Source organism: Talpa occidentalis, unplaced genomic scaffold (genome assembly GCF_014898055.3).
Source record: "Talpa occidentalis isolate TD23 unplaced genomic scaffold, MPIMG_talOcc4v2.1, whole genome shotgun sequence".
NCBI classification, from domain to species: domain Eukaryota; kingdom Metazoa; phylum Chordata; class Mammalia; order Eulipotyphla; family Talpidae; genus Talpa; species Talpa occidentalis.
Window position 1 is genome coordinate 60,954,508 of NW_026555331.1, and position 24,903 is coordinate 60,979,410.

General features: G+C 38.3%; 1 protein-coding gene across 2 annotated transcripts in view; it reads left to right on the forward strand.

Annotated features, from left to right (window-relative positions):
* CA8 (carbonic anhydrase 8) overlaps window positions 1-24,903 on the forward strand; it is a 99,401-nt gene that overhangs the window by 39,475 nt on the left and 35,023 nt on the right. For both annotated transcript variants that reach the window (XM_037506322.2, XM_037506327.2), the window contains 2 exons: window positions 15,460-15,555; window positions 24,352-24,414. In XM_037506322.2, the coding sequence (XP_037362219.1) occupies window positions 15,460-15,555; window positions 24,352-24,414 (159 nt within the window). The remainder of the gene's footprint in view (window positions 1-15,459; window positions 15,556-24,351; window positions 24,415-24,903) is intronic.

Sequence of the window (24,903 nt, forward strand, 5' to 3'; positions counted from 1 at the left end):
AGGGGTACAGGCCAGATGCACGGGAGGGTGAGAGGACTCACCAGAGACAGAGAGGGGAACAGAACAGGAAGATTGACTGAAATACACTGCTGAGGGGAGCAGCGGGCGAGACAAGAGAGGTCTGCTCGCCATGTAGGTTGCTCCGAGGCCGGTGGGGATCGAACCGGCACCATAGAGGCTGCGGACAGTTTCATAGCACCGCGTTCAACTGCCTGAGCCACCACGGAGGCCCTGAGTTGGTATCTTATTGTAGTTTTTATTTGCATTTCTTTGATGATAATTGACAATGAACATTTTTTCATGTGTCTATGTTCATCTTTATATTTTCTTTGAAGAAGTGTCTATTTAACTTATTTAGCAGCTTTTTGATCTCCTTGTTTGATAAATGATGTGCAGTTATCTTCTCCCATTTAGTGGGTGTCTTTTCATTTTAATGAGAGTTTCTTTGCTGTGTAGAAGCTTTTAGGTTTGATGTTGTTTCATTATTTTTGTTATTGTTTCCCCTGCTATTGGAGTTAGGTCCCCAAAGACATTTCTAAAGCCAGTGCTATGGAGTCTTTTGCCTGTTTTCTCCTATGTATGTTATAGTTTCAGCTCTTGCACCCAAGTCTTTAGTCCATTTTGAGCTGTTTTTTTTTTTTTTTTGTGTGTGTGTGTGTGTGTGTGTATAGTGTGAAGTAGTAGTCTCATTTCCTTCTTTTGCATATGTCTGTCCAGTTTTCCTAACACCACTTGTTGAAGTGACTTTCCTTTCTCCAATGTACACCTTTGACTCCTTTGTCACAGACTAAGTGTCCATATGAATGTGGGTTTATTTATGGGATCTCAGTTCTTCACTGATCTGTTTGTCTGTTTTATTCCAGTACCACACTGTCTTGATGACTATAGCTTTGTAATGTAGTTTGAAGTCTGGGAGTGTAATACCTTGATTCTTCCTTTTTATTAGGATTGCTTTGTCTATTTGGGGTCTTTCAAGGTTCCATATAAATTTCAGCAGTGTTTCTGCTGTATCTTTGAAGAATGCCATTGAAACTTTTATGAGTGCATTGAATCTATACATTGCTTTAGTAAGTTGGTCATTTCAACAACGTTAATTCCTCCAACCCACAATATGGAATCTTTCCATTTCATTGGGTCTTCTTTTATTTCTTTCAAAAATGATTTATTGTTTTCACCGTGCAGGTATTTCATCTCCTTTGTTAAGTTCATTCCTAGGAACTAAATTATTTTTGATGAAATAGTAAGTGGGATTTTTTTTTTTTATTTCATTCTCTTCCAGTTTGTTGTTTGCATTTAGGAACACAACTGATTTTTTTTTTAACATTGGTTTTATAGCTTGCCACTTCACTGTTATGATTTATTATTTCTAGTAGATTTTTGTGGAGTCTTTAGGCTTTTCTATGTATATTATCATGTCATCTGTACATAATGACTATAGATTTACTTTGTCAATTTGTATTCTTTCATACCTTTCTCTTACCTAATTATTGTAGCTAGAACTTCCAATATTATTTTGCATAGGAGTGGTGAAAATAGACATCCTTTTCTTGTACCTAATCATAGAGGGAAAGCTTTCAGTTATTTGGCATTGAGAATGATGTTAGGTGTGGGTTTGTCAAATTTGGCCTTTATTGTGTTGAGTTATATTTCTTCTATCCCCATTTTTTGAGATATTTTATAATAAATTAATGTTGAATCTTATAAAATGTTTTCTCTGCATTTATTGATATAACTATAGGAATTTTATTTTTCCTTTTGTTGGTGTGGTGAATTTCATTGATGGTTTAACAGGTGTTGGACCATTATTGTGTCCCTGAAGTAAATCCCATTTGGTTATGGTATAAGTTAAGATTTTGTTCAAGATGTTTAGATTTATGTTCATTAGGGGTATCTTTTTGTAGTTTTCTTTCCTTTTTTTTGTGATACCCTTACCTGTTTTTGGTATCAGAGTAATGTTGGATCATAAAATGTGTTTGGAGGAATGCCCTCTTCAAATTTTTGAGAGAGTTTGAGAAGGATATGTGTTAGTTTGTCTTTGAAGTTTCAGTAGAAGTCACTAATGATACCATCTGTTTCTGGGATTTGGTTTTTTTTTTTTTTTTTTTTTTTTTGGGAGACTTTTGATTACAGTTTTAATTTCTTTGCTTGTAATTGGTTTGTTTCAGTTTTCTATTTCCTCCTGATTTAGACTTGGAAGGCTGTATGCCATTTCTGTGGATAACAGTATGGAGATATCTCCAAATACTAAAAGTATATCTATCCATGATCCAACAACTCCACTCCTAGTTATCTTACCCAAAAATGCAAATACAATAATTTGAAGGGGTATGTGCTCTTATGTTCACTGCAGCATAAGTATAAAAGTGTGATTCTATAACTTTAAATCACATGCAGTATTATAAACTGTTACCTCACTACAAAATAATAAATTAAAATTAAATTAAAGATATTCATTTTGACAGTTATAAACACTGGTCTTTATAAGTTCAATCAGTAAGATTTTGCTCAATTGAGAAGAGAAGAAGTGAGAGGATGGTGCCTCAATAGAACCACCGTTTGATGGTGTCAGGTGGAGCAAACCAGTAAAACATCCTGTCCAGCCACCTGTGCGCTCAAAGACAAACCATACTTTAGTGTAAAAGAACTTTAATAGAATTAATGTACACACAGAGAGAAGAAAGGATAATTGATTTCCAATAAAACACCCAAAGTTAACCATCTCTGTTTGGGTAAATGCCCAGCCAAACAGGGTTGGCTTGAAGTGGGGCTTTTGAGACCTGAAAGCATGCCGCAAGTCTAAGGCACTTTCTGGCAGGGAACCATGGAAAAGAGGTTCTGAAGCAGGTCCCAAAATGAGCAAAATCAAAGTGCAAATCAAGATAATGGTTGCTATTTTCAGCCTCCCCATGTCTCTCTTATCCATGTCTCTTCCATATGTCTCTACAGTTCTCTTCTCCATGCATCTCCTTCCATGCCCCCCGCCCCCCCCCAAGTCCCTGGTGGAAGTCCAAAGCTGAGAAGCAAGTGCTCATCTCCTCCACATGTCTCTCTTTTAACCCATCTCTTCAAGTGTATTATATAGCTTCAACTGCTTGTTCAGTTCTGCCCCCTAGTTCTCAATAGTTATTCTGGGGCAGCTTCATGTAAGTGGGGGCAGAATATGATACCTCTCCTTTTTATGGAGATGCCTCTGTTATACATTCTGTCCCCCAGTTTTTCTTGTTTCTATAGGGGCACTGCTTGTCATTCTTCGTGGTATATGAAAGTTCATATTGTGAATTCTACCCTGATCAGTCTTCCACATTTCTACTTTGGAGGACAGATTTGGCATAAAGGTAGTGAAGCCAAGTCATCTAGTTCATCTCCTGACTTTGTTACTTGTTTGCTGTGTGACAGTGTACAGGCTACTTTACTTTCTGTGCCTCTCTTTCTGTCTTGTTAAAATGGAGTGTTGGTAATAGCCATAGCATATACCATTATACATACAGTATTGAGCATTGAGCAAGATTAATATTTGTAGGGAACAGAAAGGGAGGATGATAAATATAAATATAATATTATATATAATATGTATATATATATAATATAAATGCTCTTTAAATAAACACAAATTTCCAAAAAATTCTCTATCATTTACATTGCACACTTACCCTGATGGACTGTCAATTTTATGTTTTTAGTTATTTGCATTATGTATTCTTCTATAAAGAGCAGTGAAAACTGAATCCTTGATATTGAGTACTCAATAAATGTTTGGAAGAACTCTTGTTAAATTTGGGGGTAGAGGAGCAAAGAATATAGCCATTATTCACTGATTCACCATACAGAGTGAACAGATGCAACTTGTAAGTGTCTTGTATTCTCTTAACACCATGACCTTTGATAATTTCTTTATTTTATAAAATAACAAATGAAATATAGAGAATTTAATTTATAGCAATTTAATTAGTTATTACTCATAATTCAGATTTTCTTTTTGGCAATAGAAGACAGTATATAAAAAGGTTCTGAGCACCCAATTCCAAAACTAATAGTGTTGGAAAAATGTTCTAGACACCAGCTGGGTGTCTTACAATTCAACTCTCTGTGTCACTATCTGCCCTGAAATAACATCTGGGCAGGTTGAGGATGCAGTTCCACTAGACTATCTCCCCATGCCCCACCTTTGGATGCCAATTGTGAGCCCAAGTTGTTACTAAATGTATTTCTAATCAACTGACTATAATAATCAGAGCTTCCTATTATCCCCTCTTTGGGTTTGATTAATTTGCTAGAACAGCTTACAGAACACAGACACCTTTTACTGCTTTATTGCCAGCAACTGTCAGAAGGTATGCAAAGATCAAGGTATGGGGAAAAGATGTGGGGAGATTCTCTGGGTTTCTTAGGCATTTAACCACTCTCCCAAAATCTCTACATGTTTACCACCCATTAGCTGTTCAAACCTGGAGGTTTTGAGGTTTTTTGGAGGCACCATTAGATAGAATGATTGGTTAGATTATTGATAGCTGGTGATCAATTCAACCTCCATCTCTATTTTCCTTCTCTGGAAATCAGGGAGGAGACTGAAAGCTCCAGTCCTCTAATCTGGCCCAGTTCCCTTCCCAACCTGCCCCATCCTTAGGTAATTTTCCCAGAGTCCTTCATTAGCACAAACCCAGTTATGGGCTTAGTTATGAATAACAAGGCACCCATTTCACCATTATGGCTCGGAAGAGATTTCAGAAACTGGGAAAAGGAGAACAAATGCTGTAAGGTATTCCTCTTCATCTTATTGCTTAAGAAATTCCAAGGGTTTTGGAAGGTGAGAGCCAAGAACTGTAGACAAACCAAACATATGAGAAATATATTTTGGTCATTTCAGGGACCAATTGCAGATTTCTTATAAATCACTGTATCAGAGAGTATTTCTTGGAAAACGAGATTAATGTCAAAGATTGAGTTTTAGTTGTTTGTAGTCTTATATTGAAAATATACTGTTACTACATGATGCATCTTTTCCTTTGATTCACATGACTGCTCCAACAAGCCTTTTCTAAACTTCCTCGAGAAAGTTTTATATTTGGAAGAAAAGATGTAGCAGTATTGCAATGTCACATTCTTAAGAGGGAGACAGTAATAAATGAAAGGAACTTAGCATTCAAAGAGGAAATCATTCTGTTACAGGGCAGCCCCGATACAAAACGGGTTGCCTGACTGTGCGTCCTCACCCACGTGCTTAAAAGGACTTATCAATACTCTACTGCAGGCACACATGAAAGGTTAATAAAAGGTTTATTTGCAAGGGAAGGGCAAATGAGGAAATGTACAACTCAGGGAGAAAAGTGGGAGACAAAGTTTTAAATGCGTCCTACCTGATCCACCGATCTGGAATCCCAAATGGCACTCTGAGAGCTGGCCGCAAGCTAGAGCTGTGAAGCCAGGAGGAGAGCCAGAGAGAGACCCCCAAGGCCCATGTGTTTGGTTTTTATACCAAACCTGGCTGCTTAACTCCACCCTCAGGTCCCAGCCACCTTCCCTATGGTAGTGATGGGATTTGTCTTTCCCAATGTCTTGATGGCTTTGGTCTGGAGTGGGGGTGGAATCCACAAAGCCTGCATGGAATTAGCTCAGGACATCCTTTCCCCCTAACAATTCTACTTTGAAAAATGTCTTTCTATAAATTACAGAAAGTGGGTCTTTTAAATAGAGAATTTGGAAACATAATAACACTATACATACCTTTTGATATTAATATATTAATGGATGAAGTTGCTCTAACATAATAGGAGGATTCCTATTTCTCTTTTACCTATATCAAAGGATACATAATTAAGTTTAGGCAAACATAACAAGGAGGTGACAGTTAGAGATAGAATTTCAAATAATTTATTTTCTGTTCCATGCTTTGCAGTGCTTTGTCACTATTATATCTGTCTACACCTTGAATGTCCTTCTCTGAGTAATAGCTGCATAATATATTGACAATGACATCTTAAAGTGCAGCAGCACCTGAAAATAATAAACACTAAATCTCAATTTATCTGCAGATGAATGGCTGCTTCACATAATTAAGAGTGGATCTGGGAGAAAGGGTGCTATTTCTGCTGTTTTTCAGTTATTTAATGCTCCCATTTTGTTACTGTTGGGATGAAAAGGAAATTATCCAGTATCCCTTGGGTTCTTTTAGACTGGCAAATAGTCAAACAAGCATCAGACAGATTGATAAGAGAAAAAGCCAAGAGGAAGTTGAATAATAATATGTATACCTCCTGTATACATGGGTGAGACCCAGTGTGATTGCGTAACCCATCCTAGTGGCTTTGTCTTAAATACCTTCTCTAAGACAAGGGACTTTGGGGAGCAGGTAAGGGCAGGCAAAAAGGGAGTGTCAGGGAGGTTTCTGAGAAAGCACAGTAGACTAAGATGCAGATTTATGTTCTTTCTTCTCCTCTGAAAAGAGAGATTAGGTCTTCCAGGGAGAGGCCCTTGCAGAGTTGTTTATATTTACATATGAAAGCAACCTCCTCTTAGCCTTCAGATCCCCTCCCATGAAATAAATCCTTTCCTGAAACACTTGGTGGGGGAGAGGGTGAGGGGGGGGTGCTGGGAGGTGCACAGGTTTCTGCTCCCCTATATTATTCAACACCTCAATTCCATTTTCCTTTCCTTTATTTTTTAAATTCCATTACCTAATGACATCATTCTTTCAGCCCCCCAGTATCACAAGCATAGTTGAGACATTAGTTACCTTTTTCTAATTTTGCAGGTTTTCTCCATGCTCTGAGAGTGGATAGCTTGAGGGTAATAATAATGTATGGGTGAGGTGAGATACTTGACTTCTGAAATTCAGAATCTTGCTGGAGATCAGTTGTAATTCTAATGGAATTTCTTTGGGAGTGAGGAAAACAGGACAGTCAGAACATTGTAACCAGGATTTGCTCCTGAGTTTATACCATAAGGTGGCCTAACTCTGGAAAATTCCAAACAGTATGGTTTGGCAGGAAAATGGTTTTCAGGTTCAATTACACCTGAGTTTGTAGGTGGGACATCCTTTTCCACCTACCATATTGAATAGTTCCCAAATTTATAACTCATGATTCTTTTTCTTTGGGCTTTAATTTTGCTTACTTAAAGAATAGATTAAAAGAATGCCAAGTTGAAAGGTCACTTTTGCTTAAACTCAAGAGTACTGATTCTTCTTGTTAAAAAAATTTATTTAGCACATGCTTCAGCTACCTTTCGATTTCTCTTTTCTGATGTTCACTGCCTGATTTCCAGAATGAAGGCCCCCCTGCCTTTATCCAGAAGCCTTCATGTTGGTCCTCTGCTCCTTTCAATGTATTGCAACTGCATTTCCAATTGTTAGTAGACAGACTAAGGGGCACCCCAAGACTCCCAAAGAGAAGAGACAGGCTATAGTTATCTAGTGAAACACCCAAAGTCACCCATTCCTTTGTGGGTAAATGTCCAACCAAACAGGACCACTGGAGTCCAAAAGCCTGCCACAAATCTGAGGCACCTTTTGATTGGGGAACCACAGGATAGGGGCAGAAGAGTTCAGGCAAGTCTGATAGGAAAAGAGCAAAATGAAAGTACAAGTCAAGATAAAGGCTGCCCGGCCTCCCTGGTGGCGCTGGGTTGCGAAGCTGCCCGCAGCCTCTGCAGTGCTGGTTTGATCCCCAGCTGCTCCCGGCCGGCCACCGGAGGAGGGTCCCACATGGCGAAGCTGCCCGCAGCCTCTGCAGTGCTGATTTGATCCCCAGCTGCTCCCGGCCACCGGAGGAGGGTCCCACATGGCGCACAGACCTCCCGCTGCTCCCCTCAGCAGTGTACTTCCGTCCTTCTGCCTGCTCTGCTCCCCACTCTGGCTCTGGTGAATTCTCTCACCCTCCTGACAGTACCCAGTGCTTGTATAAACAAACAAACAAACAAACAAACAAATAAATAAATAAATGAAAATAAATCTTAAAAAAAAAAAAAGGTGAAGGCTGCCATTGTGAGCTTTCCCATGGATGAGCTTTTCCAAGCTTCTCCTTCCATGTCCCAAAGCCCCTGGGGCAAGCCTAAAGCCAAGAGGCAACCATGACTTCTTCTTCCTCACATGTATTTCTGTTCTACATACATCCTCCAAGTTTTTTCTCTTCAGCCTTCCCTTCCAAGTCTTTTTTGGTTTCTACTCACTGCTCAGCTCCACCTTTCACTAGGTGGGACAGGGAATATGGAATCTCCCATTTTTAGATTATACTGTTACACAATTATCTTAAAAAATAGTCCAAATCTCCCTTCTGTCCTCATTTTTTTCTCCTGTGTGTCTGCTGTTATGTTGTTGCCGGTATGGTCTTGATACTCTTGATCACACTTCTAGAGAGTTTTTATTCTAACAGGACTTTGGAATTTTCTGGGTTTCTGCTTGCATATTTCATATTCCCCTTTTCCTCATCTGACCATTTTCCAAAGCTCAGTGTTTGGCCCTTTGTCAGTCCTTTTGGTGACTTGATTCATTGGTGAACTGATTATCTATTTGGCTAACAATGTAGATATTTGAGGTTATCTGCAACCTGTACCTTTATTTTCAAGGTAGTCCTAATTTATCTCCTACTCTTAGGAGACTAATTCTACTCTTTAATACAAATTTCAAATTTTATCTAAAACTGGACTCATTATTCCTATTGATAAGTGATTTAGGATGGAAGCCCCAGGTTCCTCTTTCCTTAATATCTGTTGGTTCAAGTTGCTGTCTCCATCTCCAGCCTATCTAGATGTCTATCAAATACTTGTCAAGCCCTAGAAAGATAGGTAGAATTTGTATAAATGACAGGACAGGGTGTGAAACAGCATTCCATCTAAGTGGAACATAAATAGAATGGGGAAGATATTGTGAAGAGTTAGGACTTATACTTTGAGTATTTTGGGAGCAGCTAATGGTATAATGGCAGAGAGGAAATTTCCCTCTACTACTCTAGATTCTTTGGTTGATTGAATAATCAAAACAACATCAGATAGATTAGCAGGAGAAAAAGATTAGTTTAATTACATATGTACAGGGAGTCTACATGGAGAATGAAGATCACACTTTTCGGTGGGGAAGACAATATCTATCCTGAATTAAGGAATGGAATAGGGGCCTGGGACTCCAAGGAGATAGGAGTGGGGCACGCACATGACAAAAGGACCAGATGCTCCATAATTATGTGTTTGTTCTGCACATAGGTGGATTTCTCTGATAGAAAGGTTATTTCTAGGGGTAACCTTAATTCTGGGTAATAACCTTAATTTTTGTTCTTCTAGATAGTCAAGGGAGTGGTTAAAATTTCTCTTGAGTCTGAGGGGATCTTCACTTGACCTTATCTTGAAATAATCCACATGCCCAAGCGGCACATCTTGTGGAGAAAAAGTGGTGCAAGCTGCCTTAAAGAGAGATGAGTTGAACTTTGTGATACAAATGATTAAGGGTCAGGAAAGGCCTGGTCAGTTGGAGATAAAAAGGTGGAGGCTGAAAGCCCAGCAGGTTGGAGGTTCCACTGAGAGAGAGTAAGAAAGAAAGCACTTTTGAAGGAAATTTATGTTAGTTCTAGAAATAGCTTGAAGTGAGATGAAGCCATTTGAAACAAAATGTCTACTATACATTTGAAGGTAGGAACTTGTGTGAGTGTGCAGGATTGGGAAAAAAATTTGTGAGTCATAATTGCCTTTTCAGTTTTTACTGCTTTTTCCATTTCTCATGATTCATTCGTTTGTACTTTAATGCTGTCATGTTATTTATGTTAATAATAAACCTCATTTATCTTGAAGATAGCTTTCTCTTAGGCTGCCATGAAATCTTCAAACTTATTTTTCTAGATGACAAATAAATGATTATAAGGCTATGGCTTGTCACAGTTTCATAACTTTGGACAAATTTATCTGTAGCTATGAGTTAAGTACATTAAGATTAACGTTTCACAGGTACTAATGGCATAGCAGCATAATCAATTGCAGGAAATTTGAATTTGTGAGCCCCATAGCAAGAGCTCAGTCAAAGATTTTCTTTTGAAACCATAGAAGGATATTTTACAGTTATCTTGAGGTCAGATTTTTTAATAGGAAGGAATAACGGTCATGAAGCTGAAAGAGTAATAGTGGACCTTTATTTTTTTATTTCGTTGCAACACATTATTTTTGCATTTTTTAAAATTGAAGTAACATTACATATTATAATATTATATAAATTTCAGGTGTTAATCATTGAGAATCAACATCTATGCAGTACATTAAATTCACCACTGAAAGTCTAATTCTATTCTTCACTGCACCATTGTCCCTTTTTTTTTCCCAATTTACCCACTCTGCTTCCCCCATCCCTTCTGGTAACCACTAAATAGTCCCAAAGTCCCAAGGCTTGTTTTTGTCTTATTTAATTCATCTCCTTGTTGGTTTTGTCTAGGTGCCATATATGAGTGAAACCTTGTGGTGTTTGTCCTTCCTTATTTTGCTAGACATAATTCCTTCTAGGTCCAAACATATTGTTGCAAATGGCAGGATTTCATTTTTATAAAATAACTGAATAGTATTCCACTAGGTATACATACCACATCTTCTTTATCCATTTGTCAACTGGTGGGCATTAACATTGCTTCCAGTTCTTGGCTATTATAAATAGTGCTGCAGTAAACATGGGGTTATATATATTTCTTTGCATTAGTGTTTTTGTGTTTGGGGCAGTAAATACACAGAAGTGGAATAACAGAATTGTGTGACATTCCTATTTTTAATATTTTGAGGACTATCCATACTGTTTTCCAAAATGGCAGCACTAATTTAACATCCCCAAGAACAATGTACAAGATGTCCTGCCTCCACATCCTCTCCAACACTTGCTGTTTTGTGTCTTTGGATAATATTCATTCTCACAGGTATGAGGTGACACCTCATTGTGAATGCATGTGGCCATATATTGAGTTAGGTAGGGAGAAGATGATAAGAACTGAGGAAGATTTGGCTTGGATTGTTACAGAATACTGCTTTCTCCTACTTCCACTGCTGGTGTTGGGAGGAAGCAAAGGACTTTAGCCTTTTGAGGGAAAATGACTGAAGGGAGAGTGGGTTGCCCATTGTTTCAGTTGAGGAATTCTCATTCATTTGTATGCCAGCTACTGTTATTGGTAGCCATAGGAGGAGTTTGGGTTCTAACCGTACAAGATAACTCCTCTACCACATGCTGCACTGCGTTTACAAAGCAGAGAAGACCTAGTGAGACTAAGTCCAATCTCAAATCATCTTTAGTCAGAGGAACCCTGAAGGAGTGAGGGGACCACACAGCATAGGACTGTCTACATTTAGGCAGCAGGTGTGATAATGTACTATCTATCCTTTATCCTCTCTAGAAACAGTAAGATGTAGCTTTCGAGTTTCACCCAAAACTGTAAGTGTTCAGTCATGCTCCCATCACCTCACTTCTATGCCTTTTCAGGCTACATCTAGCTAAATGCTTATCACAGCAAAATGTAATAAGAACATAGGAACAAAGGGAGTACTCTCCAAGGACAGAGAAAGGTGTAACCTGAGCTATTAGTATTTAACTCTCAAATGACAGAGACTGACTCTCAAAGAAGTAAGACTTGTGAAGTTTGCAGAGCTGAACTTCAGTTCTGCAGAGTGGAACTGCAACAAGAATGTAAGACTATGATTCCTAACTCAGAGGTCTTTTATGAGCACAGTGCTACCTATAAGAATTTTTAGGCAGAGTTGCATAAGTGTGCAGTGTTCTGTCTTGCCATCCCGCATTCTGCTGAAGACCAGACACACCCCAGAGAGGATCTGTAGTGTTAGGCTTTTAAGTTAGTCTTCCCAGTTCCCTCTTCTGATAGTAACTGTCTGCTTGGACCTCTATTAAGCCTCTCTTATACTTGTAAAAAGATAAATTGAGGCATATCAAAAATTTTATGAGTTTATTTGAGCAAAGATTGATATGAACAGGGCAGCATTTAATCTGGCAGATGTAAAGGAGCTCTGAGGAGTTTGTACAAAATGAAAGACATTTATAGTTGGGAGGGAGTGGTAACAAGGAAGTTATACTAGGCAATCAAGCAGGCTTATAACTGCACTGAAGATAAACCTTGGTTTGGTGACCTGGGCTTAGTATAGTGACTTCATTTTGGGTCTGTTGCTTTTAATAGACTCACTGGGGCACTTGATCATTTTCTAGACCATGTTCTTATTATCATATCACTTTTCTTTCATGCACATTTGTTTCTTAAACAAATTTTGGAACACAGATCATGTGTATGTACTTCCTATGTTGTGAAGCACAGGAAAATTAAAAATGAATTTATGTTGTTTAAGAAACACAGTCAATGGAACTTTGTTATAGCAGTTCTAGCAGATTCATACAGATGGAGTGGGAAAGACCTCAGGGAGAAGAGCCAGTTAAAACTGAGAGTCAACAAAAATATGATTGAGTTGTGTCTGTGGGTTTTGCATCTATGTTTTGACTGCTACGTTACAGCTGATTTCAGAATGTGTCGGAAGTTTGCCTCATACTTAAATTAATCATCTCCTAGTGGTGTAGAAAGGGGATCTCTAGTGTTTTATTTGGTCTTAAAATGAGAGAAAGAGCCTCCAAGAGAAGAGGGTTTCTCAGTAAGTACCAGGATGAAACCTTGCTTTTAAAGCTTATGTCCCTTGTTGACTGGGATGAAAGAATCCTTTCTTCCTCTGAACCTCCAAGTCTCAAGTAATTACTTAAGACCCCCATCAGCAGAATGAATGACACTTGGTAGAGGTTCTCTGCTATTTCCATTTTGTGTTCTTGTGCTTAGTCATGTAGTGTCATAGCAATCTTTCACTATCGTTAATGCTTTTTAGGTTGGGTTGCCTGAACTGCCTGCATTTTCCTTCATTTTTCTTTACTTTCTTTTTCTTAAAAAACTAAGAATACCTATTTGATTTACAGGAAAATTATATAGTACAGAAGGTACCCATAAAACTCATATCCCATTTCCCTTATTAATGTCTTGCATTAGAATTGTTTATTTGTTATAAGTAGTAGATCAACATCAATATATCATTGTACCCTTATTTAATTCCATTTCCTTTACCTCATGTCCTTTTTCTGTTCCAAGATCTCACCTGTGAAACATGTTCCATCTAGTTCTTATGTCTCCTTAGGCTCCTCTTGGCTGAAACATTTTCTCAGGCTTTGCTTCTGATGACCCTGGCAGTTCTTGATGAGTGCTGGTCAGGTTTTTTGGTAGAATGTCCCCCTACTGGAGATTTGCTTGATGTGTTTCTCATGGATGGACTGGGGTTACAGGTTATTAGGAGGAAAACCACAAAGGTAAAATTCCATTTTCATGACATGGTATCAAGGGCGCCCATTCTCAGCTTGATGACTGGTGGTACTGACATGAATCAGCTGATGCAGGCAGTGTCTGACAGGTTTCTCCACCAAAAGTCGGCCTCCCATTCTTTGAAATGAAGTCACCATTATCAGCACACACGGAAGAAGTCGGAACCTTCATTTTGTAAACACAAAAAATATGGAGCTGTTTTTGAAAGGCAGATGTTAGTAATGATGTTGCTGAATTATGAAAAGCACTCCCAAAATAAACCATGCTTTTACATTTATTTTTTGTTTCAGGAAAAAATGCTCCATAATGTTGCTATGAGAAGTAAGAAAAGTGTTGATTTGAACTTTGTAATTTATCCAGTAAAGACAGATTTCACCTTCTTTGCTGTTTTAAATAAGGCAGTCAGTTCTTGCATATAATTCTGGGACTCCTATGCTATTGTTGTAGCCAGAAAAGGAAAGGTTAGAATTGATCTGGCTTTCATTAGTAATAGAGCAGTTTTCTTTTTCTTTTTAAAAATTTTTTATTTTATATACTTTTCACATCATTTTTCATTTTTGCACAATGTATGCATTTTCATCTTGGTTATAGTCCCCATACAATTCCCACCACCCTTGTTTTGATCCTATTCTCTCCCCCCTCACCTCCTGTAGTGTGTCTCTGGTTTATAGTTGCTTGTTGATTTTGATTTTTACTTTATTATGATTAATATTTTTCCTGGTCCCTTATTTAGGTTTTCTAAATTCCTGCTATGAGTGAGACCATCCGGTATTTTTCTTTTTTTTCTGGCTTATTTCACTGAGCATGATCCCTTCCAGCCCCATCCATGTTGCAAATTGCATGAGTTTATCTTTTTGATTTACTGAGTAGTATTCCATTGTGTGTATGTACCACATCTTTTTGATCCAGTCATCTATTTTTGGGTATTTGGGTTGTTTCCATAGCTTACCTATTGTAAATAGGAGCATCGTTTTCTTAAAGGCAGTGACTTGACAGCTACATTTACTGGGAGGGCATAGTCCATGTGAGGTTTTTTGTAGCTTCATCTAGCCTAGTCCTGGTTTTTCCCTAAATTACCCTTTGTTACCTGCAGAGGATTCATTACCTCCCTCTAGTGGTCAGCTTTATAATCTTGAATTCTATCTGGACAAATCAGCATTAGGAACACCAAAATTTGTGGCAATCCCCATGATAATTTTTCTTAATATTTTAATATGGATAGTAAAAGGGCATGGTGATTGACTCTCACCTAAGTCATTTTTGATTAGAGCTAATTTTTCAATGAGGCAGTGTTTTAAGGTGGTATGCAATTATAACTTGATTCAAAGCTCAGTGATGAAGATAGTATTCTAAGCAGGTTTACCTAGCTAAAGTTACACTAAGAACCTCAGTGCCTGTTTGATTTTAACCAGAGAATTGAATTTAGCTTCTTTCAAGTGTTTTATCAGCACAGAGGAGCAAGTGCATATTCTAGATAAACTTGAAAGCTGTAGAGCTTTATGAGGCTAGGAGTGAAGGAGTCCTCCAGAGCATTGTTTGTCATCCCATCACAGATAAAATTTTATCTCCAGTGAAGGAAATGGCCTTTTTTTAAAGAGCTCTGCATCAGCATTTATTATTTTACTCTGACTTAAAAAACACAGCCTTCTTTTTAGAGGATGCTATCTCTGGATATTCTTAGAGAGGTGAAATAATTTATCAGAATTTGAGACTGGTCTTGTGTTACTCTTGATGGAAACTCTGAGCAACACAGTATTTGATTGTTCAGGTACTAATTCTTTAGATGAGTTCGAGTATGTGTACCCAGGCCTGGAGTTCTGTGCCATTGAGATCCAGAGGGAATGGCATTTAAAGAAATGCAAATAAAGCAGTGTGAAATCTGTGAGTCTCTTTACATGTACGCCTGATTAGGACAAAAGCAGAACTCAGAAGGCAGCAATCCATTAAGCATAACTTCTGCTCAGAAATAAGAAGACAGGAATTCATACAGAAAACGTGTTGAAACAGTAGTTTATTTGTGTTTATATCTGATACTCTTGTTGCTTGTGACACCGTATCCATATAGTTATCTTTGAACAGTTATGTCATTGTTTTTCTGAGTAGAAGTACATTAAGTAATGAGGTGACCTCTCTTTTGTTGTTCACCCAGCTCCATCTGATACACTGGAACTCCACCCTGTTTGGAAGCATTGATGAGGCTGTGGGGAAGCCACATGGAATCGCCATCATCGCTTTGTTTGTTCAGGTGAATGTCCTGCTACAGTAGTTATGTCCAGGGATTTTTATTTGTAATTCATTTTGCTGTGTGATTTTTGTTCTCTCTCAATTTTGTTACTAAGAGGTAACATTAAACATATATACAGAGAACACTGATTATTTGAAAATAGGAAACTTGATTTTTGTGGGTCATGAGAGAGCAGTCATATTCATTGGTAGAAAATGGTTTGTTTATTTATTAGAAGTTTTCTACAGAGTGGCATTCAGGGTCTTAAAGAAATGATTTAGAAGATGTCTTCTAGGCAGAGTTCATTATATTAATGAAAAAGAATTTCAAAAAATGTTTTTGGATCCTGGCTTACTGCAAAATCTGAGAAAATCAGTAATATAATCACATCATAGATTACTTTAGCTCTTTGTTTTTAATAATTTTCATTCCTAGGTAATTTGAAGTGTCTTATAGAAAATCCTGGTAAAATAAGACCAGCAAAGACCGAATGGATTAATCTATATAAAGTTTAGATCTCAGCTCTGTGGTGGGTACCTGTTGTTAGTGACCAAAGGCATCCTAGAACCCCCATTCTTGCATGCTATAAAGGAGTCCAGTCATCTGTGTCACAAAGGCAAAACAGACTCTTAATGTGGAGAACTTTAATAGAACTTTAATAGAAGAGAAGAAAGAATATTCGTGTCCCAATAAAATACCCCAAGTTGCCCATCCCCTGTGGGTAAATGTCCAGTCAAACAGAGATGACCCAAAGCAGCCCTGCTGAGGCCTGAAAGCTTGCCACAAGTCTAAGGAACCTTCTAGGAGAAGGGGAGCCATGGAAAAAGGGCTCTAGAGCAGGTCCCAGAAAGCTGAGACAGAAGGAGATACCACATCAAGCTAATGGCTGCCACTGTCAGCCTTCCCCCTATGTCTCTCACCCACATGTCTCCTTCAAGTGTCTCCACGTGTCTCTCCTTTAAGAATCTCCTTCCAAATATCCTTTCTTTCCCAGCATTACCAGGGTGCAAGTTGGGCCACAAGAATAAGAGTTCTTCTGTCTCTCCAGAGCCCACCTGCCTTCTGTGTTTTATAACTTCACCTGTCTGCTCAGCTCCTCCCATCATTCAGTGGGGTCAGATAATATAGTATCTCCCCCCTTAATGGAGATATCTCTGGAACACTGTGACCTTGGGGACACTTGAGGGGGTTCATATAGATTAGGAGGTTGTGGGAGAGCTTATCAAAGATGCAGATCCCACATTTGTGATTTCCACGGTGGAAAATAAGGCAAATTGCATTAGAAGTGGAAAAACACAGGGCTGTGCAGGACTGAGATACTAGGAGAGGAGTTTGACCAGTTGGTTTGCATTTTGGTTCGTTGTGATAGATGACAAACGTGAGAGGTAAGAAGTTCACTGGGCTTACAGTTCCTGGTAGACTTGTTAGTGTTAGTGTTTGACCTATTAGTGTGTGACCAAGAGACATCCTGGAAACCCCATTCTTGCATGCTATAAAGGAGTCCAGCCATCTGTGCCTACAAAGGCAAAACAGACTCTTAATGTGGAGAACTTTAATAGAATTATTAAAGTCACCTGTGCTGCTGGATTTCAGGACCCGGGAGCGCAGGGTAGCATCCAGACTTGGATTTTGGTGATTGTTGCCACTTTATACAGAAATTTGGCAGAGGAGAGAAGGGAAGAGATGGAAATCCAGTGCTGCACTATATTGATTGAATGCAATCAAAGCATCAATAGTCTTGTAAAACTCCTAGGTGATTCCAAGGTGCAGCTAAGTCTGAGAACCACTGCACTGTTCTGGTGCCTTTCACACTTTAATGAAAGTTAACATTCCTTTGAGAGTTTGTTAGTAAAAAATGGAGAGAGGGCTGGAGTTTGTTACATGGCGTAAAGCTTTTGCCCATAAAGAATCTTTATAGATAGAAGACAGTAATAACACTTAAGTACTACTATGTGTAAAATCTGTATTTGATGATGTTTGGCATGCTGGGTAAGAATGATAGCAGGTGGTATTAATTGAATGACAATACACTGCACCCTGTTCTAAGTTCTTTGTTGATGTAGTCTTATCTTCAGTCCTATCACTTTTATCCTCCCCACTGTATAAATGAGGAAGCCAAAGAACATAGAGGTTAAGTAAATTTGCTCAAGGCAAAAAGTGAGTCAAGATCGGAACTCAGGAATCCAACACAAGTGACCTTGCTCCTGGACTTCTAAATTATGTGGCCTTACAACACTCAGATATGTATCTTCAAAAGGTTATATTCTGATGGGAGATACATGAAATGAAAACAGATCCCAGATATGGGTGCAGGCATCCAAATGTTATAGCATGGTTAAACCCACAGAACAAAGAACGGTCCATTTCCTTTGAAGATTTGGTGATGTCTTCTTTCTTAAGGTTTGGGCTTTTGCACTCATGAGTGCAAAATTTGCCTCGGGTAATTTTTTTTTTTCAATTCAGAGAATTCATTTTTAGTTTTCAGAGCTTATCTCGGGAATCTTGAACACTTGAAAAATAGGTTAAATCTAGATTATTTTGCATGTATTGACTTTAGATTATGTAAGTTTCTTGTCTTTCTTTCCTTTTTGATTCCCTGTTACCTAGCATATTTCACAATTGCTTCACAGGGAGAGGGAGAGAAAATGTTGACATGTGGACAGCACCTGTCTAGCTCCTTATAGGTCATCTCCAAAAATTTATGTGGAAGATAAAGCAAATGATAACAATGATTGCTTATCCAGGGTGTAAATTACCTCTACTATTGTTGTCCTCTTATTACCATGTAGAACATTTTCATGGTAACTTGGTTGAAAAATGGAAATCAGATTATACTTATAATTTTGAAAGTTAATGTCAAGAATACTTAATATCAGATTATTTTTCAGTGTCAAAATTTTCAGAACATTTTATAAACTATGTAATTGTTATAGGACAGGAAGAGGGGCAGCCCAAACCCCGCAAACCTGCCTATTCTAAATGGGTTCTGCCATCTGCCGCATCAACACAAAACATAGGAAACTTTAATGGGAAGGAACTTTAATTAAACTAGGAAACAATACAGGTAAGGCAAAGAGTCTAGTTTCTAAATGAAGCACCCAAAGTTATTCATCCCCTCGTGGGTAAAAGTCCATCCATATGGGATCGGCCCAGAACAAGGCCCCAAAGCCTGCTACAAGTCTAAAGCATCTTCCAGTGGGGACCCACAGAAAAGGGTCAGAAACAAGCAGACAAGCCCGGAAGGAAAAGAGCAAAATCAACATCAAGATAAAAGCTGCCATTGTCACCTCCCCACAGGTCTCACCCACATTTGTGTTACCCAGTCCACGACCAAAAGACAAGCGCAGTTTCTTTACGTGTTTTTAGGCTCCATGCGTCTCCTCCAGGTCTTCTGGCTCCATCCTGCTTCCTTCCTCAGTCTCTTCTCCAGCTTTTCCTCTTCCTGCTCAGCTCCACCCTCCCTTGGGAGGGGCAGGGAACCTCCCCCTTTCCTGGGGACCACCCTGTTACAATCCCCCCTTTTAATTTTTATTCCACCATATCTATGGTGGCACAATCTCAGGGTGTAGTCTTAGGAGACAGTCTTTTTTAGGGTTACAATGTGTGTAAGAGAAGCAACAATTAGTCAGCAGCATTGTCCATGAATGTCCAGTATGACAGTTTCATTACTTAAAAATAGTCCATTATCCAAGCCAAAAGAAAAAAAAATTTGGAGCGTTAGCTAAAACAAGATAGTAAATATATCAAAATCACAGGGAAAAAATGTTAAAATGGTCCAACTTATGTAAAACACAAATTTTCTCAACCTTGATCCCAAACTTTTAACAGCAAAGCAAAAGTTTGCAAACTAAATATACTTGTAAACCATTTTTATTATTTTTGCATAAAATCACAGGGCAGAAAATAACTAACAGCAATTTTTAGCTGGCTTTGTTGAAATACTCCATACAGGATCAGAGCGAACCGTTGGCATCCGGTCGATGTAGGCTTCAGGTATAAAGTTGGTCTCATAGGCTCAGAAAAAAAATGTCAAAGTTCAAAAAAAATGTGGAGTGTTGCTGGCAGAAAAATTTCCGGTTGTCATCCCACAAACCTAAGACTTTGGAAATAGGAAGGAAAAGTTTTATTAATCACAAGAGTTACATGACCTTGTTTATTACATTAGGGTTTTCAGTGTTGAAGACTTTTTATTAGAAGTCAATCCTGGGGTATTCTGTACAGCAACTGAAAGAATAAAAGTAACAGTTAACTTTTAAGCAAAAGGAGTCATTTCTTGTTAGCCACCAAGCAGGCACTCCTTGGGTTTCCTGGAATAGAACCTGAAAAAGCAAAATCAAAATATTAGTAATTAACTTTTAATTAAAAGGAGTCATCTCCTTACTTTTGTTAGCCACTCTGGGACAGAAGCTGAAAGAGCAGATTAAACATTTAAGCACAGATTACACCTTCCCCACACTAGGGAGGGACAACAACAACACAGGTATGAAAACCTGGTATAGTTACATGATGCACCCTAAAGAGTGTTTTCCATAACAGACCTTCCTTAGTAGGAAGCAGAAACTTAGAATCTTGTTTTACACCAGCAATTGAACAAATTCAGGATTTAAAATGGCAAACATGCCCAAAACAAATTGTGTAGACAAAATTCACAGCAGCAAATTTTTTCAGACTCAGACAAAATTTTGTTAATTTTTCTGATCCAGACTTTGCAAAAATTCAAGTTATCTCCAAGAATCCATCAAGGATACCAGCAATTACCAGTTACTGCTTAAGGCTACTCTTTTTTTAACACCCAGGCATACATTTGCTAATTTAAACACCACTGTTCCACAATTGGCTTGCAAAATCCATCAGGCAGAGAGCAGGAAGTAGCCAAAGACAAAGCAACATACTACTGAAGAACCATTATTGCCTTTAGAAATGCTAATGAGACAGCAGAGATTACAAAAAGAAAGAAAAAAAAAGTTCCAAGTGGCCTCAGACGCCATCTTTGATCTGGCCACATGGTCCAATGTACTGCCTAATCTTTTGAGTAAAACTGGCACAGAACAATTTCCACAAATTAAAATCTCTTAGCAAGTCACTACAAACAAATTACACACAATCACACAGAATTTTCACAAAGCCCAAGCCAGTTTTTCAACAGCAAATCGACATATGAATCTGTTATATGAAACAAACACACTGGAGAAACCAAAAATCACATTTGTGCTTATGGTAGCCAGTGCCATAGGGAAGCCCAATTCCCCATGGGGCTGACTAACCATGGATGGCCCTGCCCCACGTTGGGCGCCAAATCTGTTATAGGACAGGAAGAGGGGCAGCCCAAACCCCGCAAACCTGCCTATTCTAAATGGGTTCTGCCATCTGCCGCATCAACACAAAACATAGGAAACTTTAATGGGAAGGAACTTTAATTAAACTAGGAAACAATACAGGTAAGGCAAAGAGTCTAGTTTCTAAATGAAGCACCCAAAGTTATTCATCCCCTCGTGGGTAAAAGTCCATCCATATGGGATCGGCCCAGAACAAGGCCCCAAAGCCTGCTACAAGTCTAAAGCATCTTCCAGTGGGGACCCACAGAAAAGGGTCAGAAACAAGCAGACAAGCCCGGAAGGAAAAGAGCAAAATCAACATCAAGATAAAAGCTGCCATTGTCACCTCCCCACAGGTCTCACCCACATTTGTGTTACCCAGTCCACGACCAAAAGACAAGCGCAGTTTCTTTACGTGTTTTTAGGCTCCATGCGTCTCCTCCAGGTCTCCTGGCTCCATCCTGCTTCCTTCCTCAGTCTCTTCTCCAGCTTTTCCTCTTCCTGCTCAGCTCCACCCTCCCTTGGGAGGGGCAGGGAACCTCCCCCTTTCCTGGGGACCACCCTGTTACATAATGACATGAATATTTTAAAATAGAAAACTACGAACAGCATATTCTTTTTTAAAATATTTTATTTTATATAATTCTTACATCATTTTTCATTTTTGCACAATGCATGCATTTTCCTTTTGGTTATAGTCCCCATACAATTGCACTCCCCCTTATTTTGACCCTAATCCTTCCTCTCCTGGCGCCCACCCTGCCATGCTATAGTGTGTCTCTGGTTTATTGTTGCTTGTTGATTTTTGATTTTTACTTTGTATTAATTAGTCTTTTCCCTGGTCCCTTATTTAGGTTTTCTAAATTCCTGCTATGAGTGAGACCATCTGGTATTTTTCTTTTTCTTTCTGACTTATTTCGCTGAGCATGATCCCTTCTAGCTCCATCCATGTTGCTGCAAACTGCATGTGTTTATCTTTTTTGATTGCTGAGTAATATTCCATTGTGTATATGTATCACATCTTCTTGATCTAGTCATATATTTTTGGGCATTTGGGTTGTTTCCATAGCTTAGCTATTGTAAATAGTGCTGCTATAAACATAGGTGTGCAGGTACCCTTTGAAATTAATGTTTCTGTGATGTTTGGGTAAATACCTAGGAGTGCAATTGCTGGATCATATGGAAGATCTATCTTTAGTAGGCTGAGGAATCTCCACACAGCTCTCCGTAGTGGTTGGACCAGTTTTCACTCCCACCAGCAGTGCAGAAGAGTTCCTTTTTCTCCACAACCTCACCTACATTTGTTGTTGTTAGTTTTTTTAATATGTGCCATTGTCACTGGTGTAAGATGGTATCTCATTGTAGTTTTGATTTGCATTTCTTGATTACAAATGATGTTGAACATTTTTTCCTATGCCTGTTGGCCATTTGCATTTCCTCTTCAGAGAAGTTTCCTTTTAGCTCTTCTGCCCATTTTTTGACTGGATTATTTTCTTTGTTTTTGTTTTGTCTCATCAGCTCTTTGTAGATTTTTGTGCTCAGTCCTTTATCATAGTGTTGGGTGCAAAATTTTTCTCCCAGTCAGTGGGGTTTCTCTTTGTTTTGGTTATTGTGTCTTTTGCTGTGCAGAAGCTCTTTAATTTGATGTAGTCCCAGCTGTTTATCTTTGCTTTCACTATCACTGCTTTGGGTGATGTGTTTGTAAAGATGTCTTTGAGGTGCATGTCATGTAGTGTTTCACCTATATTTCCTTCTATGTATTTTATGGTTTCAGGTCTTATGTCTAGTTCTTTAATCCATTTTGAGTTGGTTTTTGTGCATGGTGTGAGGTAGTGGTCAAGCTTCATTCTTTTGCATGTAGCGTCCCAGTTTTCCCAGCACCATTTATTGAACAAACTTTCTTTGCTCCAGTGCATATCCTTTGCTCCTTTGTCAAAGATTAGTTGACCATAAATCTGTGGGTTTAGTTCTGGATTTTCTATTTGATTTCATTGGTCCATGTGTCTCTTTTTGTTCCAATACCATGCAGTTTTGATGATTATGGCTTTGAGGTAAAGTTTGAAGTCTGGGAGTGTGATGCCTCCATTCCCTTCTTTTTTTTTTTCATGAGAGCTTTGGCTATTCGGGGTTTTTGGTGATTCCACATGAATTTCATCAATAATTGTTCTATTTCTTTGAAAAATGTCATTGAAATTTTTATTGGAATAGCATTTAATCTGTAAATTGCTTTTGGTAGGATGGCCATTTTGATAATGTTACTTCTTCCAATCCATGAGCAGGGGATGTCTTTCCATTTCTTTGTGTCCTCTTCTATTTCTTTTAACAGTGTTTTATAGTTTTCTTTGTATAGGTCCTTTACCTTTTTTGTTTGGTTTTTCCCAAGTATTTGATTTTTTTTTTGGTTTCAATAATAAAAGGGATTTTTTTTTTGATTTCTTCTTCTTCAGATTTATTGTTTGTGTACAGGAAGGCTACTGATTTTTGCATGTTGCTTTTGTATCCTGCCACTTTACTAAATGGATTGATTAGTTTAATTAGTTTTTCTGTGGAGTTTTTGGTGTTCTCTATGTATATTATCATATTATCTCCAAATAGTGATAGTCTAACTTCTTCCTTCCTTATTTGGATTCCTTGTATGTCTTTCTCTTGTCTTATTGCTCTAAACAGCATATTTTTAAGAACAAAAAGTTAGAATTATGTACAGTCATAATCAAGAAATATTCTGACTTTGGCTACTAGATATGAAAGCACATACTCACTTTTCTGCGTTAATAAAGTTTTAACATAAATAGTGTCTTTATAACAATGATCCAGGAATTTCAAATGTAAAATTGAATGTAAATTTCAAATGTAAAAAAGAATGTAAAATTAGGGCAAATACTAAATAATTTAAATTAACAATATCCTTGAAATACTTTTACTGCAGTATTACTATATCATTTGATATCTCTATAGTGGCTGATACCTATACACAGTGAGATGAATTTAGAATGAATTCATAGAAATGTCTGAGAAGATATCTAATACTTTATTGTACTATCATCTCTTGTAAATTGACTTTAGTTGATATTGACTTTTTAATAATAACTAATAAAAGGTTATTTAATTATTCAAGGACAATCAGATAGACTGGAGCCTCACATCTGTTAGTTACTGTTAGTAAAACCTAAGGATTTGGGCTTCCCTGGTGGCACAGGGGTTAAAGTCTCAGCACTAGCAAGCTATCACCAGCCATTGTGACCTGAGTTCTATCCCAAGCCAGAGAGCTAACCCACATGCTGCAGCAAACCTTCCTGTCTCGCCCGCTGTACCCTTCAGCAGTGTATTTCAGTAGATCCGCCTGTTCTGCTCCCCACTCTGTCTCTGGTGAATCCTCTCACCCCCCACACCACAGGCCTATACCTCAGTTCTTGTATGCATAAATAAAATAAAAATAAATCTCTCTTTTTTTAAAAAAACCCTAGGTATTTAGAATTTTTTATATGTGATTTATATATTTCAGATAGGAAAAGAACATGTGGGCCTAAAGGCTGTGACTGAAATTCTCCAGGATATACAGTATAAGGTAAGTTATCATTTAAAAGAAAATGAAAGTACTGGCTATGTAAGAAGTCTTAAACAACCCTACGGCTCAATGATTAGCTCAAAGTATTAATAGGCAACCCCAGAAATAAAAAAAGGTATTCCAAATTGGAAGTCCTCACCTGCATGCTTAAGAAATCAGGATTAGACTTAAAAGCAGCCATGCAGATAAAAGTTAATAAAAGGTATATGTGCAAGGGGGAATGAGAAGAGGGAAAATAGAGAGAGAGATTAATTGTCCAATATGTGGTACTGGTAACATTATCCGAACTGACATTCCCGGTACAAGCTGAAAGCAGGAAAAAACAAGAGAAGGAAAACCCACATGTGTTCGGTTTTATACCAAACACGGCTGCTTAATTCCACCCTTAGTACCCAGCAACTTCCCTCCTCCCCCGTCCCTTCAAGAAGTCCAATGGCATTTAGAAGTGTAATCCTCAGCGCCTGGGATCTCTCTGGCATGTAGGTGGGG